The following is a 26234-nucleotide window of genomic DNA, read 5'->3' on the forward strand; positions in this document are numbered from 1 at the left end:
AATGTATCAAAGTAAAGACGGATATGTAAATTGCCTTTTACATTGTAGAACCAGTTAATTGGTTTACAATTTGGTAATGGTATGGTCACGTATGAGGCCAAGTAGGCCTATGGCATATTCACCATTGGATCACTAAGGCTGCGTTTACACAGGCAGCCCAATTCTGATATTTTTTTTCACTGGTATTTTTTGGTATTTTGACCAATCAGATCAATTCTGAAAAACATCTTGTGAAGAAATCTGATTGGTCATAAAATACCAATTAGTGGAAAAAAATAATCAGAATTGGGCTGCCTGTGTAAACACAAGATCTGCAAATATATATATATTTTTAAAAGGTAGCACTTCAATCTGCCTTGACTTCTGTTGATTTCCTGCCCTTACAACTGCTATACATGGTCCCTATTTTATTGTTGGAGATATTAATATAAGCCGAAAATGTGTCTTAACCTGCCTTGTTTATGAGTCAAATAACATTTGCAGAGAAAGACAACTTATTTTAACAAGGAATGATTTTAATCTAATTTAAATGACAATGTACCAATAGTATTTCTGCAAAGTTTGCAGAAATACATTCCATATACGCCATACAGGCCTACTACTTAAAGTCATTTAAAACAAAACAATTGTCCCGAGCCTGTCAACAAGAGTCGTAAAAACAAGTCAGAAAAAAAGTGCTCAACCAGAGTTACTTCTGTTACAATCCAAATGTGTATTCACATAAAACAAATGGATCTCCTGAATGACAACATTCATAAGACAGCCACTCATGAATCAATTGAGTGTACAGTAGGATGTGTCCTCTTTTACAGCGTCAATCAAACAATATAAATCAATTAAATAACTGAATAAGAGAAAGCCATGATAAACATTCTCCTTGCACACAATTACAATGATAATAAACCCATTTTGAAAACAAACAATTACATTGATTGAAACGAGATCATGTCTACAAATCCAATTGTTACAAATATGATTTTTTACAGTGTCTCAGGGGTGGATTAGATTTTTTTTGTTGTATTATTAAATGTTATTTAACGTGCATTTATAACAGAGACTATCGTGCTCATTTCTCCAGCGGTTGAGGGGGTTAACCTCCTGTCTCCTGGGGTCAACTGGAAGGTCAGAAGGTCAAAGATGAAAAGTCAGTGATCAACGTGGGCTCAGTGAATGGTAGTAGCCTTAGAGCTGAACATACTCAGGCTAAAGGGACTAGAAGGAGAGAGAGAGACAAAGCGAGAGATCATACAGTTGAAGTCGGAAGTTTACATACACCTTAGCCAAATACATTTAAACTCAGTTTTTCACAAGTCCTGACATTTAATCCTAGTAAAAATTCACTGTCTTAGGTCAGTTAGGATCACCACTTTATTTTAAGAATGTGAAATGTCAGAATAATAGTAGAGAGAATGATTTATTTCAGCTTTTATTTCTTTCATCACATTCCTAGTGGGTCAGACGTTTACATACACTCAATTTGTATTTGGTAGCATTGCCTTTACATTTTTTAACTTGGGTCAAACGTTTCAGGTAACCTTCCACAAGCTTCCCACAATAAGTTGGGTGCATTTTGGCCCATTCCACCTGACAGAGCTGATGTAACTGAATCAGGTTTGTAGGCCTCCTTGCTCGCACATGCTTTTTCAGTTCTGACCACAAATGCTCTATAGGATTGAGGTCATGGCTTTGTGATGGCCACTCCAATACCTTGACTTTGTTATCCTTAAGCCATTTTGCCACAACTTTGGAAGTATGCTTGGGGTCGTTGGCCATTTGGAAGACCCATTTGTGACCAAGCATTAACTTCCTGACTGATGTCTTGAGATGTTGCTTCAATATAAGCACATAATTTTCCTACCTCATGATGCCATCTATTTTGTGAAGTGCACCAGTCCCTCCTGCAGCAAAGCACCCCCACAACATGATGCTGCCACCCCTGTGCTTCATGGTTGGGATGGTGTTCATCGGCTTGCAAGCCTCCCCCTTTTTCCTCCAAACATAACGATGGTCATTATGGCCAAACAGTTCTATTTTTGTTTCATCAGACCAGAGGACATTTCTCCAAAAAGTACGATCATTGTCCCCATCTGCAATTGCAAACTGTAGTCTGGCTTTTTTATGGCAGTTTTGGAGCAGTGGCTTCTTCCTTGCTGAGTGGCCTTTCAGGTTATGTTGATATAGGACTCGTTTTACTGTGGATATAGATACTTTTGTACCTGTTTCCTCCAGCATCTTCACAAGGTCCTTTGCTGTTGTTCTGGGATTGATTTGCACTTTTCGCACCAAAATACATTCATCTCTAGGAGACAGACGTCTCCTTCCTGAGCGGTATGACGGCTGCATGGTGTTTATACTTACGTACTATTGTTTGTGCAAATGAACGTGGTACCTTGAGGCGTTTGGAAATCGCTCCCAAGGATGAACCAGACTTGTAGAGGTCTACAATTATTTTTTTGATATCATGGCTGATTTCTTTAGATTTTCCCATGATGTCAAGCAAAGAGGCACTGAGTTTGAAGGTACGACTTGAAATACAGTGGGTCAAAAAAGTATTTAGTCAGCCACCAATTGTGCAATTTCTCCCACTTGTGCAAGTTCTCCCACTTGTTTGTAGGTGACCAAATACTTATTTTCCACCATAATTTGCAAATAAATTCATTAAAAATCCTACAATGTGATTTTCTGGATTTTTTTTCTGATTTTGTCTGTCATAGTTGAAGTGTACCTATGATGAAAATGACAGGCCTCTCTCATCTTTTTAAGTGGGAGAACTTGCACAATTGGTGGCTGACTAAATACTTTTTTGCCCCACTGTACATCCACAGGTACACCTCCAATTGACTCAAATGGTGTCATTTAGCCTATCAGAAGCTTCTAAAGCTTCCATGACATCATTTTCTGGATATTTCCAAGCTGATTAAAGGCACAGTCAACTTAGTGTATGTAAACTTCTGACCCAATAGAATTGTGATACAGTGAATAATAAGTGAAATAATCTGTCTTAAACAATTGTGGGAAAAATGACTTGTGTCATTGCACAAAGTAGATGTCCTAACCGACATGCCAAAACTATAGTCTGTTAAGAAGAAATTAGTGGAGTGGTTGAAAAACGAGTTTTAATGACTCCAACCTAAGTGTATGTAAACCTCCGACTTCAACTGTACATACCTGAACACATGAAGATGGCACAAAAACACACACATCACACACACAGAAACTCACCTCTTAAGGTTACTAGCTGATGATGAGGAGCTTTGCGCCAGCCTCTTGGGAGAAGAGGAGGAGGAGAAGGGGACAGGGACCAGAGATAGCCTGGAACACTTGGGAGGGGTGATAGAGGTCTGACTGGTCTTTGTCAAATTCAACCTGGAGAAGGATGGTACAACAAACAATAAGGCTTTATAACCATTTAAAAATACATTCAAAGTATAGCTCTAAAGTTGAACGCAGGGTTATGTCTGTCGATGTACGATGCAAACAACGTCAACGAAGTATTGATGGATGTTTAACCACATTCACTTTCGCACAGCACACACACATACCGTGAAGTGGTGGCAGACCTGGATGAGCGACGGCCTTTCAAATCCCTGAGTTTATCTCCTTGGGTCAGACACTCCCTGTAGTTATTCTGCAGATGACAGAGAGAGGGCGACAAACCAAGACATGCAGTCGCAATCATTTCACATCCTAGCAAAATGCCAGCCCTCAAGAGACTTAGACAGGGTCAGACCATTTCAGATTATAATGCAATGAATAAAACTGACCTGAATCCTTATTGTACCTGACAGACAGTCCTATATGTAACACCACATGTGTCAAATATGGGCCGAGTCTAGCCCGTGACAGATTTCTATCTGGCCCGTGACACATTTCTATCTGGCCCGTGACACATTTCTATCTGGCCCGTGACACATTTCTATCTGGCCCGTGACACATTTCTATCTGGCCCGTGACACATTTCTATCTGGCCCGTGACACATTTCTATCTGGCCCGAGACACATTTCTATCTGGCCCGTGAAATGATTTGGGATGTCAATTCATTTTGGCCCGCTTTGGCAGCCCTGTGTTTGTTGCACAATACATTTCTATCTGAATGTTCTGTGACATTACACCCTTCAGAACAGGACCCAGGACACCCCATTCAAACTGTAAAATCACATTTCAAAAAAACAAAAAAAATATACAAGGCAATCTTTCTATAATATTCGTCGCCTATTTAATGTTCTTTATTCTGCCCACTCAACTCTACAGCCAGAAGGTGTCATCTCTTATGCTGAAAAGGCTTTCGACCGGGGGTTGAGTGGGAATATCTATTTGCAGTACTAGAGAGATTTGGGTTTGGTCCTGTCATTCCTTTCCTGGATTAAGATGTTGTACTCATCCCCAGTGGCTTCTGTTCACACCAACAATGTTACCTCCAGCTACTTCCTCTCCACAGAGGGCCAGGCAGGATTGCTGTTTATCCGTATAGGGTAGGGTTGCTTATATCTGTATAAGCCTCTTGCTATCGCCCTGCGGGCGGAGGAGAGGATTAAGGGAATACTAAGGGGCGACATAACTCACAAGGTGTCCTTATATGCAGACAATCTTCTTGTATACATCTCTAACCCTATGCCCGCTCTCTTAGACATGCTACAAGGTTTTGGTTGTCAGCTAAACCTAACAAAAAGTGTGCTCCTCCCCATTAATCCATTCGCAGAAGGAATTGGGTATGCCAATTTCCCATTTAAGCATCAGGTCTTTATTTATTTGGGGATAAAGGTCACACGCTCATTTAAGGCTCTGTCTAAACATAACTTCAAAACCCTCCTGGAGCGCACTAAGCAGGATTTCATTAGGTGCTCGTCTCTTCCCATTTCATTAGCAGGTCACATTCATTCTGTTAAGATGCCTGTACTACCTAGGTTTTTGTACCTATTCCAAATGATTGCCATTTTTCTGCCAAAGTCGATGTTCAAACAACTGGACAGCTACATTTCCAGCTTCATTTGGAATGAGTCAAATCCACGAATGAGAAAGGTTGATCTAGAGAGGCCTAAGCCTACAGGCTTTTTTACACTACTACTGGTCAGAAAATATTTCTAAATGTGTTTATTGGGTTTCTACATTTGAAAACAAGGACGGCCCAACTTGGGCCATCATAGAGTTACAGTCAAGCCTTCCAACGTCTCCGGTATCGCTCCTGTGCTCCCCAATGCCCATGAACCTTGGCATCCATGTTTTGAACCCCATTGTTAAGAACTCCCTTAAAATCTGGTCCCAATTCCAAAGTCACTTTAACAAGCAAGTGGCTTATCTCCATTAACATCTAACCATCTCTTCCCAGCGTCACAGATTGACACGGCATAGGAACGGTCTGCTGTTTTTTTGTGACCTATTTGTTGATAACACATTCGATACTCTGAGGGTTGACCATAATATTCCCAATAACCACTTTTTTTTTTAGATACCTGCAAACTCGCAGCTTTGCCAAAAAACATGTCCCTTCATTTCCACTTGAGCCCACTAAGTGTCCAGTCGAGAGGTGCTTAGATCTTAACCCTTATCTGAAGGGCACAATCTCCAGAATATACGACATAATACAGAACATTAATCCGCCTTCCTTTGCAAATACAAAATCTGCATGGGAGCAAGACATAGGTGGCAAGCTACACGATGACATATGGCAACAGAGTATTAAGTGTATCCACACATAATCATTTTGCATAAGGCGTGGGCTTTTGTCAAATGACAGATTGGGAAAAATACACCCAAATGTTGACCAAGTGTTTGAGATGCCACCAGAGTCAGGCGACTGTGGGACATATGTTTTGGTCATGCCAATCTTTGACTGGCTTCTGGGACCCATTTGAGAGGCGTTCTCACATATGTGTAATACAACTGTTGGCACCAACCCGGTCCCTGCCATTTTTGGGGTACTTCCCCTAGACCAGAATGCTACCAAGCATCAGGCAAATGCGAAAGCCGCCCTCCTTTATGCAGTGGGTTAAGGAAGCGATGTCATCTCTGCCTCTGGAGAAGGTTAGGTACACTGTGCATGGGTCCCAACAACAGTTTGACTTAAACTGGTCCCCATTAACACAATACATGGAAAGTATTTTACTTAGTGTAACTTGCATAGTTTGGTAAGCGGACATGTCTGTTCTAGTGGCCATTTGTGCTGACAAGAATTTTTATATAACTTTATCCCCATTGTTTTTATTTCTATTACTGTTTGTTTCTGTTTTTCTGTCCTATTTAACTTACTTTTATAGATGCCTTGGTGGGTGGGTGGTTTGTAGGGAGGGAGGAAGTTGAGGGAGGGGATGGATGGGAGAATGAGGGTTTGGGGTTGTACTGTTTTTGCTGTTATATCTTAAGTCTATAAATAAAGTTAAAAAGTAAAACATACAAACAGGGATGGGGGGGGGTAACGGATTAGATGTAATCCGTTACATGTAACAGATTACAAAAAAACAAACTAATATGTTACATTACCAGCAAAAATATAGTAATCAGATTACAGATACTTTTGAAAAACTAGATGATTACTTCTAGGATGACTTTTAAATTCAGAAAGGATGTTTGCATCATTTTATTTGGACACCTTTTTGTTTTCTCAATGACATTCAAATCAGCATTGAAAAAAGGCTCAAGTTTACATTTGTTTCCACCTGAGCGAGTCTGACCACAAGTCAGAGACCACTATGATGACACACCAAATGCGTTTGATGAATCTCGGGGAAAGAGCAGGAATAGGCTTTTGAAGGCATATAGTCCAAGCTATATCTTCCAATGGAGTGAATGCTGTTGGCAATCAAAGATGATCCAACTTTAATAAATGCTTGGAGGTAAGGATAACAGCAGTGGTGTAGCCTACGGGCGATTTGGATATCACTTATTATCTAAACTGAACAAAAAATAAAACGCAACATGCAAAAATCTTAAATCTTTTACTGAGTTACAGTTCATATCAGTCAACTGAAATAAATTAATTTACGCCCTAATCTATGGATTTCACATGACTGGGAATGTATTCATTTATTTTTATTTCACTTTTATAACCAGGTAGGCAAGTTGAGAACAAGTTCTCATTTACAACTGTGACCTGGCCAAGATAAAGCAAAGCAGTTCGACACATACAACAACACAGAGTTACACATGGAGTAAAACAAACATACAGTCAATAATACAGCAGAAAAACAAGTCTATATACAATGTGTGCAAATGAGGTGAGATAAGGGAGGTAAGGCAATAAATACGCCATGGTGGCAAAGTAAATACAATATAGCAATTAAACACTGGAATGGTAGATGTGCAGTAGATGAATGTGCAAAGTAGAAATACTGGGGTTCAAAGGAGCAAGATAAATAAATAAATACAGTAGGGGATGAGGTAGTTGTTTGGGCTATTTACAGGTGGGCTATGTACAGGTGCTATGTACAGGTCCTGCCAATACAGATACAGTATGCATCTGTTGGTCACAGATACCTTAAAAAATGGTAGGGGTGTGAATCAGAAAACCAGTCAGTATCTGGTGTCACCACCATTTGCCTCATGTAACGCAACACATCTCCTTTGCATAGAGTTGGTCAGGCTGTTAATTGTGGCCTGTGGAAGGTTTTTTGTCCCATGCCTCTTCAATGGCTGTGTGAAGTTGCTGGATATTGGCAGGACCTGGAACACGCTGTGGTACACGTCGATCCAGAGCATCCAAAACATGCTCAATAGCAATGTTCCTTTAAGCTGCACACATGTGGGCGCTCAGCTCCCCTCGGCCCGCGCAAAGAAGCACTCGATTGAACTTCACTCAATTTTCTAGAGTTTTCCTCTTTAGTTAACACTATCAACGTTTCGCTCTACTGTGGCAATATTAGCCACATTCAATGTAACATATCGTAACAAAACAAACAATGAAGACGGTATGCTAAATTAACTTTGCTAGAGATTGTCTTGTAGGTAGAGTGCATTGGAGTAGGATTCTATTGCATTGACAGGCTCGAATCAGGCCTGTACTCTACACAGACGGTGCGCCATAACCAATCAGAGCTGTAGTAGGCCTATATGTAAATAGCCATTGCCATATATAGATCTGTGCCATTCACTTTGAACTGGACTATGTTTAGGCTACAGTGTGAGTGGTCGTGACTCGAAGTGGCGGTTCTAGCTAGTATGGCTCCCTGGGCGAACCCCCCCCCTTCAGCTTTTTTTTAATCTAAAAAGTTATCCTTTTTAGATAAAACTATACTAAATATAATCACGTCACCAAATAACTGATTAAAACACTATTTTTCAAAGGTCTACAGTAGCCTCAGCAGCACTCTGTAGGGTAGCACCATGGTGTATCCGGAGGACAGCTAGCTTCCGCCCTCCTCTGACTTCAATACAAAACCTAGGAGGCTCATGGTTCTCAAGACCTTCCATAGGCTTACACAGTAATTATGACAACTTCCGGAGAATGTCCTCCAGCCTATCAGAGCTCTTGCAGCATGAATTGACATGTTGTCCACCCAATCAAATGATCAGAGAATTAAACTAGTACTGAAAGCATAAACTACTGTTAGCTAGCACTGCAGTCTTTAAAATATGGTGAGTATTTGACTCAAAGAGAGGGAAAGACAATAGTTTAACAGTTTAACAAATTAATTTCTTCCAAAATCATGGAGACGCAAGAGAGAAAGATTCATTTTTTTCACTTTCACTTACTTAGCTAGCAAATGCAGCTAGTTTAGCCTACTGAAACACCCTGCTCAAACAGAGGGATGCTATGTTACCTAGGTGGCTATGACTGTCCAAAACAACACTGGAACTCTTCCAAGTCAAGGTAAGCGTTTGCTATTACAAAAGTATTGCCACCGGGACCCGCCAGTGAAATGCATGATTGTAGCGGGTTTACTAACACGCTAGTTCCATTAGCTATGACGTTACTTTAGCTAATATGGTGACATGGTGTAGGCTGTGTGTAGCGGTTTGGCTTGGAAAGGTATTTTTGCCTGGTCACATACAGCTGATGTGTTGTGCATTGAAGTCCACAAGCGGAGGGAAGAAAAGGAATACAACATGGCTGTTATGAGAGTGAACTCCGTTTACGCATGATCAGGGGTGTGTATTCATTCCGCCGATTCTGTTGAAAAAACACTTCTTAAATGGAAGCAAACAGAACAAAATGGGGATAAAAACATACCAGAATTTGTCCAATAGAAACGTGTCTCTCGACGTGTGTGCACCTATACAGTTGAAGTTGGAAGTTTACATACACTTAGGTTGGAGTCATTAAAACTCGTTTTTCAACCACTCCACAAATGTATTGTTAACAAACTATAGTTTTGGCAAGTTGGTTAGGACATCTACTTGGCGTGTGACACAAGTAATTTTTCCAACAGTTGTTTACAGATAGATTATTTCACTTATAATTCACTGTATCACAATTCCAGTGGGTCAGTTTACATACACTAAGTTGACTGTGCCTTTAAACAGCTTGGAAAATTCCAGAAAATGATGTCATGGCTTTAGAAGCTTCTGATAGGCCAAATTACATAATTTGAGTCAATTGGAGGTGTACCTGTGGATGTATTTCAAGTCCTACCTTCAAATTCAGTGCCTCTTCGCCTGACATCATGGGAAAATCAAAAGAAATCAGCCAAGACCTCGGAAAAAAAGATTGTAGACCTCCACAACTCTGGTTCATCCTTTGGAGCAATTTCCAAACTCCTGAAGGTACCACGTTCCTCTGTACAAACAATAGTACGCAAGTATAAACACCATGGGACAAGACCCATCATACCGCTCAGGAAGGAGACGAGTTCTGTCTCCGAGAGATGAACGTACTTTGGTGCGAAAAGTGCAAATCAATCCCAAAACAACAACAAAAGGACCTTGTGAAGATGCTGGAGGAAACAGGTACAAAAGTATCTATATCCACAGTAAAATGAGTCCTATATCGACATAACCTGAATGGCCGCTCAGCAAGGAAGAAGCCACTGCTCCAAAACTGCCATAAAAAAAGCCAGACACGGTTTGCAACTGCACATGACAATCGTTATGTTTGGAGGAGTAATGGAGAGTCTTGCAAGCCGTAGAACACCATCCCAACCGTGAAGCACGGGGGTGGCAGCATCATGTTTTTATTTTTTATTTTTTATTTCACCTTTATTTAACCAGGTAGACAAGTTGAGAACAAGTTCTCATTTGCAACTGCGACCTGGCCAAGATAAAGCATAGCAGTGTGAACAGACAACAACACAGAGTTACACATGGAGTAAACAATTAACAAGTCAATTGTGTGCAAAAGGCATGGGGAGGTAGGCGAATAATTACAATTTTGCAGATTAACACTGGAGTGATAAATGATCAGATGGTCATGTACAGGTAGAGATATTGGTGTGCAAAAGAGCAGAAAAGTAAATAAATATAAACAGTATGGGGATGAGGTAGGTAAAATTGGGTGGGCTATTTACCGATAGACTATGTACACTTGCAGCGATCGGTTAGCTGGAGGGGTGTGGGGGTGCTTTGCTGCAGGAGGGAATGGTGTACTTCACAAAATAGATGGCATAATGAGGAAGGAAAATGATGTGGATATATTGAAGCAACATCTCAAGACATCAGTCAGGAAGTTAATGCTTGGTCGCAAATGGGTCTTCCAAATGGACAATGACCCTAAGCATACTTCCAAATTTGTGGCAAAATGGCTTAAGGACAACAAAGTCAAGGTATTGGAGTGGCCATCACAAAGCCCTGACCTCAATCCTATAGAAAAGTTGTGGGCAGAACTGAAAAAGCAAGGAGGCCTACAAACCTGACTCAGTTACACCAACTCTGTCAAAAGGAATGGGCCAAAATGCACCCAATTTATTGTGGGAAGCTTGTGGAAGGCTAACCGAAACGTTTGACCCAAGTTAAACAATTTAAAGGCAATGCTACCAAATACTAATTGAGTGTATGTAAACTTCTGACCCACTGGGAATGTGATGAAATAAATAAAAGCTGAAATAAATCACTCTACTGTTATTCTGATATTTCACATTCTTAAAATAAAGTGGTGATCCTAACTGACCGAAGACAGTGAATTTTTACTAGGACTAAATGTCAGGAATTGTGAAAATCTGAGTTTAAATGTATTTGGCTAAGGTGTATGTAAACCTCTGACTTCAACTGTACGTTGTAAACTTTCATTCATAGGCTAGGTTGTAGCAACCTCATGATGGGTGTGCTGCCATCCTGTTAGAAGGTAACAGATTATTTTATTACAATGGTTAAATTGGATTTTCATTGTGTTCAATGGTGTTATTTGCCCCCTAGTGGCGCTTTCTGGTACTTAGAAAGACGACGCAAACAGGAAGTACAGAATTTGTTTTGCACGCATAGAAGCAGCTACAAACAACGCTACGGTGCAGGTCTTTCAATGTAGTTATTTCTTGTCACGCTTCAGCCTTGGAAACATATTTGTTTGTAAGTTCGATTCAAGCATTTAGCTAATGATGATAATCTTGTTATTGATAGAGGTGCTTACATATCAATGTTGGTTGCATTTACTCACAAATTGCAATGCCTTTAATGTATGTCGTTAGCTGTATTACTTTGCTCATGCGTCATGCAAACGAATTGTAAAATATACAATACTGTAGTTTTGTTACTGTTTCTAGTGTAATATGCTTTGTTATTCTACATAGATGGTTATACATTATTAGAGTAAGGAAAGGAGCCAATTACCATGTGGTTAACAATTAGCTATATGGTTTGGCATCATGCCAGATGCATGGTACTTTAGCGCGTACTTCAAATGTTTAATGTACAGCTACAGTATGTCGGTGTGAATTGAATACTAAAGTATATTCTTTTCTGTATTTTGCAGTTTCACAACATAAACGTTTTCAATATATTCATTCAAGAAAAGTCACGCCTTGGGAGTTTTATTGAAGACTTAGTTGTTAGCTATCTGTCTAGTTTTGCATGGGAACGCAACTCAAGGGCAGAATAATGGGTATAGGGAAAATGTGAGTATCATGTAGTAGCCTAAACCTATTGCTGTTACATTGAACTGGGTGAATGGAATATGAAGTCATCTGTCACACCCTGATCTGTTTCACCTGTCTTTGTGATCGTCTCCACCCCCCTCCAGGTGTCGCACATCTTCCCCTGTGTATTTATACCTGTGTTCTCTGTTGGTCTGTTGCCAGTTCGTCTTGTTTGTTCGAGTCAACCAGCGTTTTGTGTTTCACCTGCTTTTTCTAGTCTCTCTTTTCTTGCCCTCCCAGTTTTGACCCTCGCCTGCCTGACCACTCTGCCTGCCCAACCCACAGCCTGCCTGACCACTCTGCCTGCCCAACCCACAGCCTGCCTGACCACTCTTCCTGCCCAACCCACAGCCTGCCTGACCACTCTGCCTGCCCAACCCACAGCCTGCCTGACCACTCTGCCTGCCTGACCACTCTGCCTGCCCAACCCACAGCCTGCCTGACCACACTGCCTGCCCAACCCACAGCCTGCCTGACCACTCTGCCTGCCCAACCCACAGCCTGCCTGACCACTCTGCCTGCCCAACCCACAGCCTGCCTGCCAACCTGTACCGCTGCCCCCCTCTGGATTACTGACCTCTGCCTTACCCAGACCCTGATCCAGCCTGCGGTCTGGTACCGTTGCCTGACCTCTGGTTTTATGACCCCTGCCTGCCTTGACCTGTCTATTGCCTGCTCCTGTTAGAAGATTAAACTATTGTTTATTCGACGTGGTCTGCATGTCGGTCTTCCCTTCATACCTGATATCATCCAATGACTTGAGACATTGTGTTGTTGTGTGACAAAACTGTACATTTTCAAGTGGCCTTTTATTGTCCCCTGCACAAGGTGGACATGTGTAATGATCATGCTGTTTAATCAGCTTCTTGATATGCCCCACCTGCCAGGTGGATGGATTTACCTTGGTAAAGGAGAAATGCTCACTAACAGGGATGTAAACAAATTTGGGCACAATATTTTTGAGAAACAAGCTGTTTGTGCGTATGCAAAATTTCCGGGATATTTTACTTCAGCTCATGGAACATGGGACCAACACTTTACATGTGTTTGTATTTTTGTTCAGTGTACGTAGGGCATTGATGTGAATCTCACTGCTACTCTGCTAATCTCATTTAGCTATTTGTGCTTTACGGTGATGTGAATGTGAATGGCTGTTCACAAATGTATATGTGTATTTTAACACAATGGTTGAATTGAAGAATTGTAAGCTGCTTATTAATCATTGTTTTTGTGACCAGGGGTGTATTCATCAAGAAATCTGTTACCGTTTGAGAACCAAACTGAAGCAAACAGAGTAAAATAAGAGTTCCTATCAGAAAATTCAGGTAGGTCCCTTCCCATTTTGTTCCGTTTGCTTTCGTTTTGTAACAGAATCTGCATAATTAATATGACCCAGTGGACAGCCAGTAAACTCCCCTGTGGTACTGTGCTCCGTACTGTCAAAAACTAGTTTAATAAGACCACGAGTAGGGATTTTATTGCTCAATCGAAAGCTGATAAAAAAATATTTTTAAATACATAGGCCTAACGCACAAATGCTCAAACTCACACTCTTTTGATAGACCCAAACAGCTGCAAATTATCAAGATATTAGTGTCATCAACAAAAACGTAAACAATAGGCCTCTATAGCAAATGCAGCATATGGCATACATTTTTCACATGCAAAAAGAAAGCAATGTGTTACAAGCAGCCTATATAACCAACCCATTAAGTAAAATCCAACATCAATTTATGACCAGCTATGTAAAGTCTAAATGATTTATCCTGCAATGGATGCTGTTCAATTGGTAATATTGACTTATGTCTTCTTCTAATGCCTCTTAAGCAGGTTGACATTTATTGGGATGAGTCTTGTCCTTGAGGCAGAACTGAGAGATTTCCACTAGATGGGCCAGCTGCAGAACACAAATGGTCTATATTGTAAAAATGTATGAAAACCAAAAATACAATTTGGTCTTAATTTAAGGTTAGGGTTAGGCATTAGGGGTTAGCAGTGTGGTTAAGGTTAGGTTTAAAATCGGATTGTATAACTTTGTGGCTACTGTATGCCACCTAGTGACCACTCTGCAGAGCTGCCTCCAGGACAAGATGCATAACGAAAATGCTCTTAAAGGGAAAGTAATCAAATCACGTTACTGAGTTTGGGAAATCCCAAAATTACATTACTGATTACAATTTTGGACAGGTAACTAATGGATCACATTTAGAAAGTAACCTACCCAACCCTACAAAGAACCATTGCCAAAGTCACTAACCTCATCCAGGCTGAAGGACTTATAAAGAACGGTGTTGATTGACAGGTCGTCCATGCTGGAGACGAGGCAAGTCACTTCCTGGTCCAGCTTTGGCCGCTGGCGACGCTGCTGCTGCTTCTGTTTGGTGCGATGCATGTCACCCTGCACCCACATACTGTGCTGCTTACTAAAGAGAGAGATAAGGAGTCAGGAGGAGAAAAATATTCAACTGTACCAAACTTCCACAGATATGAGGCAAATTATAAACTAAAATTGATTAAATTGTTTTCCTCCTCAATCTACACACAGTACCCCATAATGACAAAGCGAAAATAGGTTTTTAGAAATACCTTATTTACATAAGTATTCAGAACCTTTGCTATGCGACTCGAGCTCAGGTGCATCCTGTTTCCATTGATCATCCTTGAGATGTTTCTACAACCTGATTGGAGTCCACCTGTGGTAAATTCAATTGATTGGACATGATTTGGAAAGGCACACACCTGCCTATATAAGGTCCCACAGTTGACAGTGCATGTCAAGCCATGAAGTTGAAAGAATTGTCCGTAGAGCTCCGAGACAGGATTGTGTCGAGGCACATATCTGTGGAAGGGTACCAAAAAATGTCTACAGCATTGAAGGTCCCCATCAGCATTGAAGGTTTCCATCATTCTTAAATAGAAGAAGTTTGGAACCACCAAGACTCTTGCTAGAGCTGGCTGCCTGGCCAAACTGAGCAATCGGGGGAGAAGGGCCTTGGTCAGTGAGGTAACCAAGAACCCGATGGTCACTCTGACAGAGTTCCTCTGTGGGGATGGGAGAACCCTCCAGAAGGACAACCATCTCTGCAGCACTCCAACAATCAGGCCTTTATGGTAGAGTGGCCAGACGGAAGCCACTCCTCAGTAAAAGGCACATGACAGCCCGCTTGAGTTTGGCAAAAGGCACCTAATTGACTCTCAGACCATGAGAAACAATATTCTCTGGTCTGATGAAACCAAGATTAAACTATTTTGCCTGAATGCCAAGTGTCACATCTGGAGGAAACCTGGCACAATCCCTACGGTGAAGCATGGTGGTGGCAGCATTATGCTGTGGGAATGTTTTTCGGCGACAGGGACTGGGAGGCTAGTCAGGATCGAGTGAAAGATGAACGTAGCAAAGCACAGAGAGATCCTTGATGAAAACTCTCCCCAGAGTGCTCAGGACCTCAGACTGTGGCGAAGGTTCACCTTCCAACAGGACAACCACCCTAAGCACAAAGCCAAGACTCTGCCAATGTCCTGGAGTGGCCCAGACTTGAACCCGATCGAACATCTCTGGAGAGAGACCTGAAAATAGCTGTGCAGCGACGCTCCCCATCCAACCTGACAGAGCTTGAGAGGATCTGGAGAAGAATGGGAGAAACTCCCCAAATACAGGTGTGCCAAGCTTGTAGCGTCATACCCAAGACTCAAGGCTGTAATTGCTGCTGGGTCTGAATACTTTTGTAAATGTGTGTCACGCCCTGGTCTTAGTATTTTGTGTTTTCTTTATTTATTTGGTCAGGCCAGGGTGTGACATGGGTTTATTTTGTGGTGTGTTTTTGTATTGGGGTTTTAGTAGGTATTGGGATTGTGGCTTAGTAGGGTTGTCTAGCATAGTCTATGGCTGTCTGAATTGGTTCTCAATCAGAGGCAGGTGATTATCGTTGTCAAAGCCATATTCTTTGAGTGTTTCGTGGGTGATTGTTCCTGTCTCTGTGTTAGTTGTCACCTAATAGGCTGTATAGGTTTTCACATTCCGTTTCTTTTTGTATGTTCGTTTTCTTTCGTTTATTAAAGATGTATCAAAATTACCACGCTGCATTTTGGTCCGACTCTCTTTCGACGGAAGAAAACCGTAACAATTTGTCCATTTTTGCTTTGTCATTATGGGATATTGTGTGTAGATTGATGAGAGAAAAAAAACTATTGAATCCATTTTAGAATAAGGCTGTAACATAACATTTAGAAAAAGTCAAGGGGTCTGAATACTTTCTGAATGCACTGTATCTTTCACTGGGTCTTAGTGTGACATATTGGGGTTTATTCCTTACTCTTCTAGAAAGTCCTGCTGAGGTCCGATGATGGATCCAGGCCTGCAGATCCTGATCCAGGCGATGGCGTCAGCCGCTGTGAAACGATAGTGCTTCATCAGGTAACAACCTATCAGAGTCCCCGTACGACCCAGACCCGCTGTGAATGGACAGAGGGGAAGAGTGGGCAGAAAAGAGTGAGAGTGAAGAGAAAGTTCTTTATGAGTGTCACACACCTGTCTTTGTGCTTGTTTTCACCACCCTCCAGGTGTCGGCCATCTTCCGCATTATCCCCAGTGTACTTATACCTGTGTTCTCCGTTTGTCTGTTGCCAGTTTGTTTTGTTTCATCAAGCCTACTAGCATTTCGTCCCATGCTCCTGCTTGTCTCTAGTTCCTGTTTTCTACCATTCCCGGTTTTGACCATTCTTCCTGCCCTGACCCTGAGCATGCCTGTCTTTCTGTACCTTGCCATACCACCCTGGAGTACTGACTTCTGCCTGCCCCTGAGCTGTCGTTTGCGTGCCCTCCCTGTTTTTGTAATAAACTTTTGTTGCTTCGAAACAGTCTGCACATGGGTCTTCTCCTGAGCCTTGACATAGAGAGTAATGGCGAGAGAGGAGTAAGCCTACTGTTGAAATGTCAGCCTATTGCTGCCCTCTAATGATGAGTCTCTGTGTCACTGCATGCTAGAGTCCAACACTGAATAATGACCTTATTTACTACTGAACAAACAGCAGAGCTAAGTATAACGTACATGACGGCTTTATGAACTCATTAATACACACACAAAGCCTCTCACCCTTGCAGTGGACAGCCACAGCGCCCTCGGTGCTCTCACACACGTGGAGGAAGCGTCGTGTGATGAGGTCACTGGGAGTGGTTCCATCCACGAAGAACAGGTCATGGTGCTCGAAGCCGCCGTCAGTGAACCGCCGTCCGTCGTAGATCTTCCTGTTGAGCCGCACCACAGCGGTTACATGATGCTCCTGGAAATACGGGAAGTAGGCCTCTGGAGCATGGAGAGGGTATCCTGTGAGGGAGGGGGGGGACAGGGTTGGGGTCAGTGCCATTATAGTGGAGGTTGATGAAGGACAGTCATTTGGGGCGGCAGGTAACCTAGTGGAGAGTGTTGGACTAGTAACCGAAAGGTCGCAAGATCAAATCCCCAAGCTGACAAGGTAAAAAAAATATCTGTCATTCTGCCCTTGAACAAGGCAGTTAACCCACTGTTCCAAGGCCGTCATTGAAAATAAGAATTTGTTCTTAACTGGCTTGCCTAGTTAAATAAATGTAGGTATTCTGTACTATCAACTGCCATTCCATTTACTGTGACATGACAAGCGCTGTAATTGTCTCTTAAAACCATGAACTATGAAAAACATGTATAGGCAGCAAGGGAAAAGTCACCATTCTCTATCTTGCTTCTTGGGTGAGGTCCACTAAAGGCCAAAATCTTCCCAGGAATAATCCAGTTCATGTCTCCATTCTCCACTCGCTCGTAATGCTCATACTCTTCCACATCAAACGTCTCAAAGTTGAAGAATCCACATTGCAGGGCCTACGGATGTAAAAAAAAAAAAAAAAGCACACAGGGTGGTATTGAATCAAACCTGACATTAATTGTTGTTCACAAGAAGACCAGTACTTAGGAGCCACTTACATACACTGTAGAGTCATTACTATAGACATATCCTTGCAGTCACAAGGAAACGGGGCCAACGTGGGGCCAGGAGAAATTACGGCTCTTCCACATCTTCACTTTTTCTCTTATTGTTTAAGGACTCCATTGCGCAACCCTTCTGGTCTTCACATCTCGCTGGCACTTGATTGGTTAACCAATCCATTAACTGGATATAGAGTCCACACACCAGGTTGCGTGGGAAGAATTGAGTCCCTGACTAAAAGGCTAGGGTGTCCACCAACACATAGAGCAGGATCGCATCCAGGCGAGCAACATTTTGAAATGCTCAGATAGAAATGTTTTGCAGATAACTAAGATGAGTCCATATTCTACATAGTTGAGAATCATGTCTAATCTAAATTCTATATTTCTATCTGAACGGAACATTCTGGAGTGAACCCATGATGTAACCCTTCCTCCATGTTGATACATGCTAACCATGTTTCTCCCCCTGTGAGCATAATTGGACTAAAAGATTAACACTGCGAACAAGACAGAGAGAGAGAGGGAGGGAGAGAGAGGGGGATATTGAGAAAGAAAATGGATTCGTTGAGGCTATTTAACCTGTCTATGGGTCCTTTCAAACTCATAAAAAGGCTGGGTAATATGTTATAACATGTTTAAATGCTACACCATTGTAAATGCCATAACTGTTAATACACGATGGAATACTCATTTATTAAGAGTATGTACTACTTATAAAAAAGTTTATCAATACTTATTACTGACAGTTATAACTAATATCAAGCATTGGAAGACACCAAATACCCAGGGCAAGAGGGACAGAGTCTAATAATATCTCCTTGTTTATAGTAAATAGCAACCCAAGGCTCAACTGAAAATAAACCATGCATTTTTACCTTGCGTATTCCTTGTAAACAGTCTAGGATGGTCAAATTGTACGTGCAGTCTCCGAGAGCAGCGTCCCTAAAAGAGAAGAACAAATGGTGAGTTCATTTCACATTTAGAGACTATTGTTGACTGTGCATCACAGTGTGTTGAAATGGCCTAACATGCTTGCTGGAAAAGCACTATTTCCAATCATCCTGTTGAACATGAAATGGTCGTCACTTCAACAGCTAACCTCATTATAAGCGTTTCCAATGATATTTACTCAACATACACCCAAACGGTGACAGTGTCATTTGGTATGGTGTCGTATCATCCTGTGATGTCAGGACGATGGGGTTACAATGTGGCATTGAGTCATCAGGAATCTAGAAAGTTCTGCAGGAATTTTGCCATCATTCCTCCACATTCTCATTTCAGTCAGTGGCACAGCCCGGCTAAACTGTGATTTGCGGCATATCGGAGTCTAATGCGAGCAAATGGATACCAGTTATAGAAAAGAAACAACAAATATTCCCCTTTGTTCAGCGGTACGCTATTTTAACATTATCGGTGACAAACATTAGGCAGTTAGGCATAAAGGCATTCGGCATGAAGTTTGACAGTATTTGTATAGGAACCATTCATGCAGGGTGTTATGTACGCAGCATTAGCCTACCAACCTCTAAATGTAAGATTGGGCGCTAGAGTAACTGAATAGTTAGCTGGAGAGGTGTTTTGTTTGTTTACCTGAAAGGCAGATATGCAGTATTGTTTCCTGAGATGAGGCTCCTGTAGGCCTCCTCTGGACTTCTCTTCAAATAGATCACCTGAAACAGACATGTGCATGCGTGCGTATGCATTAGAGACAATAAGAGACTACGAGAATAACATAATAAAGACAAGAAGATGAACACTCACAGAATAGGCACCAATAAGTACTGCAGCATTGGCCCTCTTCCTCTGGTCATAGCTGGTGTAGTGAATCACCCTCTTTCTGGAATGAGTGAAGGACTGAAAGAAACCAGACTATCAACATTTCAAATCATGAGGTGTTTGTTAAACGGCTTCTATGTTTGGTTTTATAGGAAAGATTGTGTTGGAAATGACATTGCGATTACACAGTAATAGGAGCAACTTCATGGAAAGGGTTATCAAAGGGGTAAAGTAAAGTGCATATTGAGGAAACCCCCTTGGAGTAATGGTAATGTATCTGTGTCTTACCTTGAGTTTCTTGTTCAGTTTACAGCAGTACCTGTACAGCATGCCCAGATTCAGGGGTCCAAAGTCAGCATAGAAGCTGAGACACAAGCCCGAGAGAGCAAATGTAAATAATGTAAGGAATAGTATAACTATTACTCTTCAGTGGAGGAAGGTAATATTACGTAGGCCTGAATACTGTAAATTAACAACTACAGAATAAGGTACATGTAATACACGTTTTTTTTATTTACAAATCAGGTTATAAAATCCAATTTTACACATGGTAACTGGTTGCCATTAGGCCTAGACCTACTGATTATTGGTTAGCCTAAATCCAGAGGCAACACGTGTTTTATCTATGTGCGCTACAGTGTCCTGAGTGATTCCTGAGTGGCGCAGCAGACCCTGGTTCGATTCCAGGCTGTATCACAACTGGCCGTGATTGGGAGTCCCAAAGGGCGGTGCACAATTGGCCCAGCGTAGTCCAGGTTAGGGTTTGGCCAGGGTAAGAATGTCTTAACTGACTTTCTTAGTGAAATAAATGTTTAAAAATAAAAATAAATAATAAAACAGTTGGGTCTGACATTTTTGACACACTTGATAAAGGTGAGCAAAGATTACTGTATAAAATAAATTATTTAAATGCTAAACTATATTGTACACTCACATTTTTTGGGTACCAAAAATGTCTGCAGCACTGAAGGTCCCCAAAAACACTGTGGCCTCATTCATTCTTAAATGGAAGAAGTTAGGAACCACCAAGACTTGTCCTAGAGTTGGCGGCCTGGCCAAACTCAGCAATCGGGAGAGAAGGGCCATGATCAGGGAGCTGACCAAGAACCCAATGGTCACTCTGACAGAGCTCCAGAGTTCCTCTGTGGAGATGGGAGAACCTTCCAGAAGGACATAAATCTCTGCAGCATAACACCAAATCAGGCCTTTATGGTAAGAGTGGCCAGACGGAAACCACTCCTCAGTAAAAGGCACATGACACCCCGCTTGGAGTTTGCCAAATTAAAGGACTCTGACCATGGGAAACAAGATTCTCTGGTCTTGAGAAACCAAGATTGAACTCTTTGGCCTGAATGCCAAGCATCACGTCTGGAGGAAACCTGGCACCATCCCTACGGTGAAGCATGGTGCTGGCAGCATCATGCTGTGGGGATGATTTTCAGCGGCAGGGACTGGGAAATTAGTCAGGATCGAGGGAAAGATGAACGGAGCAAAGTACAGAGAGATCCTTGATGAAAACTTGCTCCAGATCACTCTGGACCACAGACTGAGGCAAAGGTTCACCTTCCAACAGGACCATGACCCTAAGCACACAGCCAAGACAACGCAAAAGTGGCTTCAGGACAAGTTTAAATGTCCTTGAGTGGCCCAGCCAGAGCCCGGACTTGAACCCAATCGAACATCTCTGGTGAGAGCTGAAAATAGCGGTGCAGCGACGCTCCCCATCCAACCTGACAGAGCTTGAGAGGATCTGCAGAGAAGAATGGTCGAAACTCCCAAAATACAGGTGTGCCAAGCTTGTTGCGTCACACCTAAGAAGATTTGAGTTTGTAATCACTGACAAAGGTGCTTCAACAAAGTCCGGAGTAAAGGGTCTGAATACAAGTTGTGATACTAGTTTTTCCATTTTGAATACATTTGCTAACATTTCAAAAAAACTGTTTTTGCTTTGTCGTTATGGGGTATTGTGTGTAGATTAATAAGGAAAATGTTTTATTTAATCAATTTTAGAATAAGGCTGTAACGTAACAAAATGTGGAAAAAGTGAAGGGGTCTGAATACTTTCTGAATGCACCGTAAACCCCTGGAGTTTGCTAAACGGCATAGGATTGGTACCGGTGCTTTGGTCAGATTACATGAAAATAGTGCTGATTGGCCACACAACAGAACTTGTTAAGGTCAACGGCATCATGACATTTATCCAGTACATCTGTCTCCAGACATGAAACCCATTGAAAACCTGTGGTTTGATTTGAAGAGGGTAGTCCATACAACAGGCCTACTTACTTCTCATAGAGAAATTCATCATCTGTGCTGAAGTAGTGAGAGTTTGCTGTAGTTTTCGGTTTGGTTCTAAGGGTTGCAAAATACAACCGGTCTGTAAGAGAATGAAGACCATGTAAAACAAGGGCAAAGAGATAACAACAATAAGAATAATCATATTTATTTTCCCACACTCAGTGACCCACATTGGTGGTTCTTAAACCCTTTCCATTTCCCGAGGCTTAGCCTTCTTTGTTTCTTCCAAAACATCAAAAATTCATTAACACCGGAAATATAAAGTTACTCTTCCATTAAAATGTGAGTCCATGTAGGCCTATGTTTGGGCTGGTGCAATCAAATTTCCGTTCTGGGATATTCATAAAGTACTAAAGTCACTAGAAACTGAACAAACAATGCTCATAGAAACTAACTACACGAATGAAAAGCATTGATTCCACATACAAATGAGTTAAACAGCTGTTAAATCACGTTCTAAACGTTGGTGGGCGAAAGCAATCTTATGATGTACCTGACCAACACGTCCATGAACTCTCGCGCAATAAGTGGATGTTAGTCAAGCCAAGTTGCGCAACTACTTTTATTTTGTTACCTTTGATGAACTCGGACGCTCCAAGTAGTACATATTCATCTGCCATTTCATTCGTCGTTGTTAAAATCTCAAAATTATATAGGGTCCTTCAACAGATGAATTGGAGATGGAGGGCGCAAATTGTTGGTGGAAAAATACGTTATTTATACGCGCCCCCTTTTCAACTAAACTACAACACACAATACGAAATATTCCTCTTGATTATCTTATATTGACGAACTAGTGAAGAGTCAATAAAACATATGTTTCTTAACCTCAACACAGGGCACGTCGCTATGGTTTAGTTGAGTCCGGCCAATCAGCATTTAATAGGAGGCGGCTCTAACCTAAGAAGTAAATCCCCTGTCAAGTGTCTGAGCTGCGCAGGGATGGTTACTCATCTAGCCTAGCTAAGTACAATAAGTGTCACGTCTTTTACGCATAAGGATTCAAGAATGTTCTTTGTGGATTTGTGTGTCATATTTCAGTTGTTATTTTACATTCTTAAATTTACTTTTCCACTTTAAGTCTTATAATAGTCATTTTACAATCTTTTTTCAGTTAGTTTTCGTTTTGATATGTCTGACTTAAAAGTACATAGACCTAACTGTAAGTCTGTAAAAACTGTAAAACAGTCACTTTTATAGTGTGGTTAACATTGAAGTGATGTAAGGTGCAAGCCACCAACACAAATGGCACACTCATCTTGGTGTGTGTGCTTGGCATTCCCTGTGGCATGTGATGCAGTCCTTTAACCAACTATATCTTCCCACCTGACTACCATTATGCCTTGCTACCTCTCCATAGCAGGACGTGCCACTGAAGTGGTTAACACCCCCGACACTAATTGGGGCCAAGCTTCCTGCAATCCAGTACCTGTATTCCAGGCGGTGTCAGTGGAAGGCCTTAAAAAATTGCCAAAGACTACAGCCACCCTAGTCAGAGACTGTTCTCTCTGCTACCGTACGGCAAGCCATACCCGGAGCGCCAAGTCTAGGTCCAAGAGGCTTCTAAACAGCTTCTACCCCCCAAGCCATAAGACTCCTGAACATCTAGTCAAATGGCTACCCAGACTATTTGCAGTGACCCCCCCACCCACTCTTTACACCACTGCTACTCTCTGTTGTCATCTATGCTTAGTCACTTTAATAACGCTACCTACATGTACATACAGTACTACCTCAAATAACCGGTGCCCCCGCATACTGACTCTGTATCGTTACCCCCCTGTATATTGTCTCGCTATTGTTATTTCACTGCTGCTCTTTAATTACTTGTGACTTTTATGTCTTATTCTTATCTGTATTTTTTTTTAACTGCATTGTTGGTTAGAGGCTCGTAAGTAAGCATTTCACTGTAAGGTCTACTACACCTGTTGTATTCGGCGCATGTGACTAATACAGTTTGATTTGATTTGAATAGCTGACAGGCAGTGGAGAGGCCAGGTGCGTCACTGCACATAAAATAACAGTCAAGACATGAGACACGCAGCTCAAAAAGCTCTGCTGTTGATCTGGTTTCGGCCATACAAATGTCATTTACTGTAGAACGGATTCCCCTCTTCACACATCTCAAAATATTTAATGAATATGAATCAATTATTTTTGAAAGATTATTATTCAGTAAGTGAATGATGTTCTTCGCCATTGTAGTCGGTTAAGTCTTGGTGAATCGAGTCATGCCCATCAAAATAGTTGTGAATTGCAAACAGTAAAAGGACACCATTTAGCTGTAACCTTCCTTTCGAATTGTGTCGTTGCAGAACATTTCGTAGATGCACTACTTTAAGTTGATTTGCACATTGAATTTATGGGAAATATCAGCTCAATAGATGCTAGTAGTCAGCCTGAAGTAAACACTTCTAAAATAGGTAAGATATAAAGCATATCGGCTCTATAAAAAGTTTTTCCCCAAAAACCTTCCCAATTAAATGTTGACTGCAAAGTAGGCCTACCTGGCAGAATGATATCATGATGATTTGTATCAAATTTGTATTGCATACTCTGCCATCACATGTGCAGTACAGAAACACAGCTAGCCTAACACAAATGTACTGTGACTAAAACTGCACAGGGTGTTTGCCTTTCACACCAGTGAGCCGGTTGCACTTCCTTGTCCTGCCGTTTACTACATTGGTGTCAGAAGTGGGAATACCAAAAGGCAAAAATCTCTTGGTGAGGTCGCTAGGGGTTGTACAAAGGTTGTTTAGTATTATTACAAGTAGTACAACTTTTACTTTATTTCTTATTATGATGATTTTTTTCCCACTGGCTCACCTCACTTTTCAATTTTTTTGTAACTGTTACAGTTTATTAAATTTGTATGACCCTGGGGACAATACCTAGACTAGCCTCTGCCTAGACTAGCCTACAACGCCACAATGCAATGAATATTGAATTATTGTTTTCAAGTGAGTACAATTCTATTCTAGATGTAAACTGCAGTGCAAATATAATTTAAATAATGGTGCAAAAGCCCTGTTATTTGAATATCTCATTCCATTTGGATCAGTTGTGGGTTGACTCTCGACTGTAAGGTCTAGAAAGGTACAGTACAGGACAGTCTGGCTGTATTTGTACTTCTGATACTGATGCGCTGTCTGTTCCCGATCCTTATTCTCCCAAGTCGTCCTAGGCCTATGTTCTCATCAGGCCCAGTTATTCAGGACAGCTTAAGCTTACAAAGCTTAAGCTTACTACAAGCTCAATGCAGACGCAAGATCTGGAGTGTTGCAATGTCATTATACGTCACAAAAGGGATCACACCTTGAGATCTCCTTGTAATAAGCTCCGGCATTCAACATTCTTTTTTACTTCCTGAAAATTGAGACACGCTTATCATTCCTTCCGCAGCCATGGAGGTATTGTCATCGCTTGGTTCCTTGATCTGATCTATAGCAGTGGAGATCGGTGCCGTTTAAGATGAGGGAGGATGATATATTTTTTTAATGAGCATGGCCTTATTTCTATTAGAGCATATTAGATGACTGTCATTCATATTCTGATCACCCAGCTCAATGTAATATCGACAGTGTAGCGACCCGCACAGACAGCTGTGTGTTATGAGTCATGCTGTTCGTTAGTTGTATTGTACTTAGCAATACCCAGTGTTAGCAGGTTGACTCGCCTGTCGGACCACGGGAATGCCTGCAATGTTCTGGTGCTGGCCATCCTTGTGGTTGGTGGAGCGGCGGGGGGTAGCCCCAGGTGTTGGAAGGGGGGTGGAGCACCACAAGTTTAAGACCATGCTTAGCCATTGTTCTCCCTCTTTTACGGCTGGTCTTAACAAGACATGGATCACCGTTGTTTGATACTGTTTTCCTTGGTTTATTTGGCATGGGCTATGGCCAAACCTGTGTTGAGTTTGGTTAATAAACCGGGACTTCGTAAACGCAATCCTCTGGACATTTGTCCATTTCTGATCTAGCCAGGTCATTACATTGGTGTCAGAAGTAAAAACTTAGAAAAAAGTTAGCCAGCTAGCTAGCTGACTACCATGGCTAGCAAACGTTACGTGAGAACAGGGGTTGAAAATGTTTCAAGGGAATCCGAAAGTGAAGGAGGCAGGAGACGATTATGGCTAAGGAGGTGCGTGTGCATGGACATCGGAGGATCTGGCCGAGGGGATCTCCAGGGCATCAGAGCACA

At 41.7% G+C, this 26234-nt stretch overlaps 1 protein-coding gene across 2 annotated transcripts; it reads right to left on the reverse strand.

Moving 5' to 3' along the window:
• Window positions 1-494: 494 nt before the first annotated feature.
• Window positions 495-22923, reverse strand: LOC112260382 (dual specificity protein phosphatase CDC14AB). Of its 2 annotated transcripts, none has more exons than XM_024435433.2 (13): window positions 22609-22923; window positions 22023-22113; window positions 20025-20100; window positions 19722-19814; window positions 19551-19630; window positions 18833-18899; window positions 17699-17849; window positions 17091-17321; window positions 16311-16449; window positions 14255-14420; window positions 3543-3628; window positions 3223-3366; window positions 495-1115 (listed from the first exon to the last, which is right to left on the reverse strand). In XM_024435433.2, exons 1-13 carry the CDS (start codon window positions 22652-22654, stop codon window positions 1112-1114), a joined length of 1374 nt encoding a protein of 457 aa, XP_024291201.1. In that variant the 5' UTR covers window positions 22655-22923; the 3' UTR covers window positions 495-1111. The 2 variants fall into 2 exon arrangements, with proteins under 2 accessions (XP_024291201.1, XP_024291200.1); XM_024435432.2 differs by having other exon boundaries at window positions 495-1212.
• Window positions 22924-26234: the final 3311 nt, after the last annotated feature.

Source organism: Oncorhynchus tshawytscha, linkage group LG10 (genome assembly GCF_018296145.1).
Source record: "Oncorhynchus tshawytscha isolate Ot180627B linkage group LG10, Otsh_v2.0, whole genome shotgun sequence".
In the NCBI taxonomy this organism is placed as follows: Eukaryota; Metazoa; Chordata; class Actinopteri; order Salmoniformes; family Salmonidae; genus Oncorhynchus; species Oncorhynchus tshawytscha.